The 8,244-nt window shown below is 40.6% G+C and overlaps 2 protein-coding genes across 4 annotated transcripts in view; both read left to right on the forward strand.

Annotated features, from left to right (window-relative positions):
- Positions 1-7,759, forward strand: part of LOC148018440 (uncharacterized) — a 48,610-nt gene extending 40,851 nt beyond the window's left edge. For 2 of the 3 annotated variants that reach the window (XM_087661926.1, XM_087661925.1), the window contains exon 3: positions 4,941-7,759. The gene's annotated coding sequence lies outside the window, so the exon portion shown is untranslated. The remainder of the gene's footprint in view (positions 1-4,940) is intronic. The other variant, XM_087661924.1, reaches the window with a different exon arrangement.
- On the forward strand, positions 5,402-6,844 carry LOC148018441 (putative pentatricopeptide repeat-containing protein At3g28640). The gene is made up of 5 exons (XM_087661573.1): positions 5,402-5,666; positions 5,814-5,994; positions 6,100-6,199; positions 6,241-6,318; positions 6,599-6,844. Exons 1-5 carry the CDS (start codon positions 5,402-5,404, stop codon positions 6,842-6,844), a joined length of 870 nt encoding a protein of 289 aa, XP_087517699.1.
- Positions 7,760-8,244: the final 485 nt, after the last annotated feature.

The raw sequence follows: 8,244 nt of genomic DNA on the forward strand, positions 1-8,244 counted from the left end.
AAGTCAGCACTGGAAATTCGTGGAATTGTGAGGATTTCAGATACCAGTCCATCTATTGTGAATTTGGGGCAGTATTTGACTAGTTGGGGTTCCATTAGAGCAAGTCCTGGGTGAAAATCAAGGGGCAATTTGTCCGAATGCTTTGCTGATTATTGGAACAACAAGGGGCTTTTGAATCAGCCAAGGAGATTGCGAAATCTTGGCTTGTAATTTATCCATTAGCAATTGAAATTAAAGAAATACTGAAAGGGGCGCCAGTTTTGGGGCCAACAGGGTGTCCACTGTCCAAGTTTATGAAGGTAAAGTGAGCATTTCAGTTTATGTTCATTTGCTGATTGCTGTAATTAAGTGCTTAATCAGGTTAAACCACCCTATCCGAGAAGATAGACTGGTTCCAGTAACTCTCATGGTAACAAATCTAAGAAACAGTCGCTGAATTTATCCAAGAAAGCCCTTCTACTTTCATCTAGTAGAGACACATTACTGTCAACTTCATTAACTTGCTTTGCAAAAACCAAGTACACAGAAATATGATTTTTCATTACAGAAGTAATTGCAGAAGTAAAAACAACTAGGACAGACTCTCCTTTAAGCTTCACATCTAACACCTGAGTCTTGCTCCTATGTACAAGAGTAATCGTTTTGTTGTAAGTATCCAAGATAGCATGCTTTCTGTGGCACCATGGAATACCTAACAGAACATGACAACCCTCTAAAGGCATAATATGGAACTCCTCTGTGTCCACATAGCACTGAATGTGCATACGGAGTTTGCCAAGAATGGGGGTGACAGGTTTAGTATGTCATGGGTATGCCAAATCAGCCTGTTCGACTGGTTCCATTTCCTCGGGACGTATACCTAGCTTAGCTACCAATGCTAGTGAGATAAAGTTTGCACGAGCTCCAGGATCAAAGAAAATAAGCACTGTGGAATCTTTGATATTTTCCCAAGCTTTGCATAATTGTGTAGCATCATCAGCTGATTGATCTCCCACCTTATTAGGCACTAAGTCAATGCTGGGCTTCTTTTTACTTGGCGTATCTTTATACTCCACATCTTTAGAAGATTGCTGTGGGCACTTAGAAGCAATATGGCCTTTTTGTTCACATATAAAGCGTTTCCCAGCCATCATTAAAGCCTTTCTTTCTTCAAATGATTTGCCAAAAAGGGGCCTCTTCTGTCCTTTGCCCTATTTAAAAGAAGTCTGAGGTTGCTGCTGAAAACTCCTTTTTCCAAAAAGACTTCTTTGTAAAGCTGGTCTTTTTTGGAAATTGCTTCTTCTTCTTGCCAGGATCCTGCTTAAACTGAGAATTCTTCTTTTCAGTGCCTTTAAAGCTACCAGCTTTTTCTTTCAACAATGCATTTGCCGCACTAGCATTTTCAATTAACTGTACCATATTTGTAACCTTGGCCTTGGTACAATAATCCTTGATGGCTTCGGGCAAACCGCAAGAGTACTTTTCAATTTGTTTTGACAGGGGCATTGTCCTGTAAGAACTCACAAGTAAAAGTGCTTCCCAAAATTTCTTATTGTACTCTTCTAAACCCACACAATTTTCCCTGTCCAATTTATGCCATGCAGCCATGACATCTACTTCAAACGTGTTAGTTAACCATGAAGTTGCAAACAACTGTTTAAAATGGATCCGAGTGGCGGGTGCATATCCTTGCATCAATAATATGTTCCACCACTGCAAAGCATTATCTTTCAAAAAAGTTGCAGCCTTCCGCACCTTAGAAGTCTCAGTAAAATTCCCTCCAATGTAAGCTACATCAAACTGCTGTATCAATGTCAAAGCTTTCAGCTTAACTTGCATAGCACTGAAGGTTTCAAAATTTAATGCCTTACCACCCTCTTTATAGTCTTTAGGCTTTGCACTTTTTGGTGTCAGATTGTCGTAGATAGGTGGCTGTAAAAAGGGGAGTCCCTTAGGCGCATTATCAACATTAATTTCACCTGTCTTAGCTACCATATGCCCACTAGGCTGAGTAAAACCAGCCGCTGCATTTTGTACTCCAGGCATCAAATAAGGACTTTACAAAGTTTGATAACCGGGCTGTGGACCAATATTAGCATAAAGTGGGTTTACTACCTCAATAGGCATCATTCCTAGTGGCCCTGTGGGCAAATATCCTTGATAACCAGTGGGTAATCCAGCCATTGCTTGAAAAACTGACCCACCACCAAAGTAACCAGGATAAGTAGCAAACTGAGGAGGAATAGTCTGTTGTGCCACTTGTACATTACTACCTTGACCATTCACTCCCTAATCCTGTGCTTGTGCTTCTTGTGGCACTAGACCTGTCTCCATGTTTGGTGTCTTTTCCACATGCTCACGCACATTAGAGGTTTGCCTTTTTGAGCACTCCATGTTATGATTGACGACTTAGCTTGAGAATCCTCATTATGTGACTTCCAAAATTTTTACATCTGAGGATTCTTTACAAGCTGTTAGAAAGAGCCAACTATACTGAGGAGTTGTGCCATAAACAAGTTCTCTTGTTTTTGCTCCTCATCCTGTGGTTCAATCTCGGTTCTAGAAGGTGCTAACACCTATGCACCAATACTTTCTCTTTGGTATCTATGAGCAAAAGAAGAAATCTCTTCTTCATGAGGGAGTTTTCCTTTGCCTTTGCCCATGTATGCCATCTCTCTAGTCCTGTATCCAAAAAATACTATATCCAAGAAAAATCTCATAGTCTTTCTCACATGTAATCTCTGTAAAATCTCTGTGTATGGCCTTTTCACCCAAAATTGTCCGAGCTTAAATTCTTACAGAGAAGAATTCAAATCTCAGAGATGGAACCATGAAACCAGTCTATGACTCACATAAAGCGGTAGTCCCTTCAATTATTACCTGGTCTTTTAACATACACACACAAACAGAGACCTCACTCCCTTGCCCAACACCAAATTGGCCTCGAAGTCCGGCACCCCTTTCGGTATCTCTTTATCAATCAAAAGATGGAAAGTTACAAAAATGAAATGTTTCAAAGTACAAAACCTGTGGATAGCCTTTCATATTTTTTGAGTAAACAGCGGCATAAGGACATTACAACATATCTAGAACAACATCCTAAGTAGGAAAACACTTTTTGTGACCATAACTCAATAATTCAAGTGCAGAATTGCAATCTGTAGAACTCTGTATTTACTGTTACATGAGTCAGAGATGAAGAAGTACTCTCCATAGTTAATGTACTTGCAGCAAACTGCCCTCAGCCCCTGAAAACTTCACGCTTAGATCTGCCCCTTTTGCCTATTACGTTTTTTAAAAATGCTTTCTCTCTCTCTTTTGGGAATTTGTGCCCAAATTGTGACACATGGCATATATGCAACAAATTTTCCTTTTAAACCTTCCGGTCTAAAATTTTCCATGATCGGTGCAAAATTTGGACTCGGCACAGACCAGAGAATTAATCCTCGTGTAAAAACGAAGATAATGACGCGAATAAATTCTGGGGTCCAAAAATAGTAACTCCCTAAATTTTAGGGATGGTGACCCCTACATTCCTCAAGTTGTTCTAAGCAACTTTTATCATGGCAACCACATCAAAAAGTATAATGTAACTCATTTATTGTGACTTTTATTCCATGAGCATTCTCACATGTGCATCTGCTGTCTTGGCTAGGCTCATTGTCTTGCACCATCTCCAATGGCTAAGCACACAATCCCAAACCACTGGCATTCTATTCTTCAATGCTCATTCAATATGGAACTGATCCCAAGGCTCAGATAAACCATTAGTCTAATTTGTTGCAATGACTGCCTCTTCTGGCCATGTAAAGATCCTAGCTTAATCCAAGAGAACTCTGGGGGTAAAGAGCAACAACAACTAAAGAAAAGAAAAATAAAATATTTATATAAATAAATAAGAAAAGCAACTGCAAAAAGTATCACCACCTGGTGATACTTGCAACTTTTGAAACACCATCTAAATGTCTTAATTCCATGTACAATGTTCCAAAGCCCCTTTGCAACTAATACATGACACATCATATAAACTCACAACGGATAGTCGGTTCCATCAAACTTGTCCTTAGTAGCCAATATATGGAAAACATCATGGTTGCTAGCCATGGCCATTGATTATACTTGATGCAAAAGTTGCTTGTATAGAGGAAAATATGCACAAAACCAACTTGTGCTATGTAGCATAGTATAAAGCCAGATTATAAGAGCTCTTATTTGCAAAAGTGATTGCTATAGAAAGTTTTGCCCAAGGGGATGAAGTAGCTTGCACAATACTGGTAATAGTGCAAATGGAGGCCAAAATGAACCTGAATCAAAAATCTAAATTCTACTCAAGAGATCGAAGCCCGTTGTGATACCAATTTGTGGATGTAGGGTTGGAAGGATGTACATATACATCTTGAAGAAGAAGCCACTTGAGAGAGCATAACTTAAAGTGTATCGAGAGGCATCAATAGAGAAGATTTGCAAAACTATGTATACCTAAAATTGAATAGGCATATATACAAGGCCAGGGATTTAAAAAAACCTCATAAAGAGGGAAGAAGAAGTGTCCCAATGGTCCTAAGCGTGTTCACATACATCACTACCGAAGTATGGTATTAATCATTGCCTATTACAGCATATTTAGTTGATGGTTGGTAGTTCTAGGCTATTCCCAAAGAGGAAAATTACCCCTAGTTGACAGGCAGTAGTTGGTGTTTCCAGAGTTTTTCTATTCCTTTTTTATGTTTTGTATATGTATATTTCTCTATTTACCCCCCCCTTTTTTTTGGTTGCAAGCTTGCCAATCAGGGAAACAAGAACGGGCTTCTACTTTTCATTTTGGTCTTGCATGATGTTTTAGTTGATGATCTTTTATGTGAATGCCTGCAATACGGTGTTAGTCCTTTGGCTGGAAGGTGTGGATAATGAAATTCATTGATAGTTTCCTGAACACGTGCTTATAAGATTGATTTGTGCAGGCATAAGAATTTGCCTGTGATCACTTCTTTTTCTATCTCTGAGCTCATGGGGTACAAGTCTTTGCTAAGGCAATGGGAATTGGGTGGATTGATGTCTCATAAGTGAAGTTCTGACAAGGTAGGCCATGGTTATAGCAAGGCCAGGGCTAGAAGCTTGTGGCCTTACTGAAGGGTTGTTCCTAGCAGAAGGATCTGGAGCATTGTACCAGATTGCATGCTATTGTGTTGAGAAATGGAATACTGCTTAGAGGGAGCCTTTATGTTTGGTGACACTTTGGTCAACATAATGCAAAGTGTGGTGCTCTCACAAAAGCACAACAAGTGTTTGATTTAGGTTCAAGGGTTTAGTGGGAGGGATGACAAAAAGATCACACTTTCTTTTACCAATCAAAGGAGTGGAATGATAGCAAAGGTTGGCAGTGCGGTTTCTTGGTCTGCATTGGTTGCTGGTTATGCCCAACATGGGCATGGTAATGAAGCTGAAGTGCTTCAAACAAATGGAACGTGAAGGCCTATGTTCAAATGCAGTCACCTTTGCTTGTATTTTAAAAGTATGTGACAGTGCAGAAGCAGCTGACAGGGAAAAACTGTCATATTGGGAGCAAATATGCTTGACATTGTCTTGGTGGATATATGCTGGATGTGGTCAACTTACAAAAGCACAGCAAGTGCTTGATGAGCTTCCAGTTTGCAATGTAGTGATTTGGAATGTTCCAATTGCAGGATGTATCCACTAAGGGCACAGTGACTTGGTCTGCTTTGTGTGGATGCACCTGGAGGGCCTTTGCCCAAAGTCACATTTTCTTGTATTTTGAAAGCCTGTGGCATGATGGTTGCTGATCAGGGAACTCAAATTCATGACGAGATTGTCAGACGGGTTTCATTTTGAAAGCCTGTGGCAGCATGAAATCAGCTGCAAGGGGCAAAAAAAGCTAGATGAAATTGTCAGATGTGGGTTACTCACAACAAACATAGTGGTTGGGAACGCTTTGGTGGACATGCATGCCAAAAGAGTGTTTGATGACAAGTTTCCAGTTTTGAATTCACTGCCTTGGTCTGCTTTGGGTATACCCAAGTAGGAAAGCACTGAACTCTTTTGAACAGATGCTGCACGAGGGCCTTTCACCAGAGACAGTCACCTTTGGTTGCATTTTGAAAGCTGTGGCAGAATGAGAGCAGCTGCAATGGGCAAACAAATTCACGATGAGATTGTCAGACAGAAATTGCTGCAGACAAAGGTGGTTCTTGGCATTGCTTTGGTAGATATGTAAGCAGTTACCTTTTGCTTGTGTCTTAAAAGCCTGTGGCAACCTGGGAGCAGCTGATAAGGGTAGACAAATTCATGATGAGATTGTATGATGGGAGTTACTGGGAACAGGTATTGTGGTTGGTACTGCTGGAGTTGACATGTTTGCAAAATGTGGTGTGTTTGCAAAAGCACAAAAAGTACTTGACGAGCTTCCATTTCAGGATGTAGTGATTTATGATCCATGAATTGCGCGGGATGCCTGACATGGGCACGGTGAGGAAGCCTGGAGGCACTTTGGATGGATGCGATATGAGGGCTTTTGTCCAGATGCAGTCACTTGCATTTTCGAAGGCTGTGGCATTGTGAGAGCAGCTGACCAAGACAAAAAAATTCATAATGATATTTTTAGATGCAGCAAGTGCTTCAAGTGCTCCTAGTTCATGGTGAAGTATGTCGGAATGTGTTCATTGCTGATGCTCAACATGGACATGGCGAAGAAGCACTGAAATGCTTTGAATGGATGCAGCAAGGCGGCCTTTGTCCAGATGCAATCACCATTATCTGTGCGCTTAATGCTTTTAACCACTCAGGCCTACTGGATCTGGGCCAAGTGTTTTGCAGATGTGTACGGGTTATTGTGGCATGCCAGGTTTAAAGCATCACGCTTGCATGGTCAATCTATTTGGACATGCAGGGCACTTTGTCAAGGCAATGGAACTGATCAAGAAGGTGCCATCCTCTGATTTCCTCCATTGTGGATTTCATTGTTGCCAGCTTGTCGAAAATGGGGAAATGTTGAGCTTGGGACGTGGGCTTTTGAACATTCAGGGCAACTAGATAAGATCGCTGCTGCATCTTATGTCTGTGTCTGCAATACCTATGCAACTGCTGGCATGCAAGAGCAATTCATGAGTGTGTTAATGCTTTTTCACTTGCCAAACCTGTGACTAATGCATTCCAAGCGGCCAAATTCTGATAAGCATGTAAAAGTAACTATCTATGCAGAGAGGCCCTCCTGTTGCATGCACTGGAAATTGTTTACTGCTTCCCCATAATGAGACAATCCAACTGACATTATCTCACAGTGGAAGCTTTTCAGGGCTTTTGCATATGTGTCTACCAATGCCCTGCCAAACAGATGTTACTGCACAGTTATTACATTCCAAGTAGAAAGCTCGTCAGAACTTTGTTGTACTTTTGCAAGTGCTTCACACATCCATTAATGCAGCACGAAGCTCAGTATTGTTTTCTGGCAACCACTGACAACTTTTGCATGCATTTCAGTGCCTTCCTCCACAGCTTCTATGCTCTGCCATACCACACACCTCTCTTCCATACAATGGAGTGCTTCTTTTCCATGTGCAAGTTGGGCATGTCTTTCTATCAGCCCATTTAAGTGGAAAGCTCTGTCAGCACCTCTGTTGCTTTTGCAAACATATTGCATGTGGTGTACAGGTCTACCAATTGCTCTCAAGCTTTTTCTTTTCCACTAATCCCTGTTAAGCAACTCGGACATCTATTTTATTGCCATTGTCAATTGCTTTCATAGATAACCAGAATACAAATTTAAATACTAAGCTAAAACTGAACTTAGTGAAAGGAAATATACTACTGATCTGCGTCTTACTGAATCGCTAGCTACTGCTGAGACAAATGCTGACAGCATATACAATTTCTCGATGTCTTCTTAGAACTGCTACTTTTAGTGGTTTTCATCTGATTTTCCTTAAGAATGTTCGTTGTGAGCCCTTTTCTTTGCCCTTTAAAATTGTGTTGGAGCTTTTTAAAATCAAATTCCTAAAAAGGGTAAGAAGCGGTCTGACTATGTATATATATGCTTTTGGAGTTTTCCTTTAAAATATTCGTTAAAGTCAGATATGCAAATTTATAAGAGGGGTAAAAGTCACTTTACCATGCAATATACAAGGTGGGAATGTAGACCAAAGGTCATACACTGTTGGCCTTAGGGCCATACCTGCGAGTGTTAGCTTGATTCTAGTGTTCCCAAATACCTTGGTTTTGAGCATTTCAAAAGACTCAAATGCATCCTTGGAC

The sequence above is a fragment of the Lygodium microphyllum genome, chromosome 21 (genome assembly GCF_053477565.2).
Source record: "Lygodium microphyllum isolate KBCC chromosome 21, Lygodium_microphyllum_v1.1.10, whole genome shotgun sequence".
Lineage (NCBI taxonomy): Eukaryota > Viridiplantae > Streptophyta > Polypodiopsida > Schizaeales > Lygodiaceae > Lygodium > Lygodium microphyllum.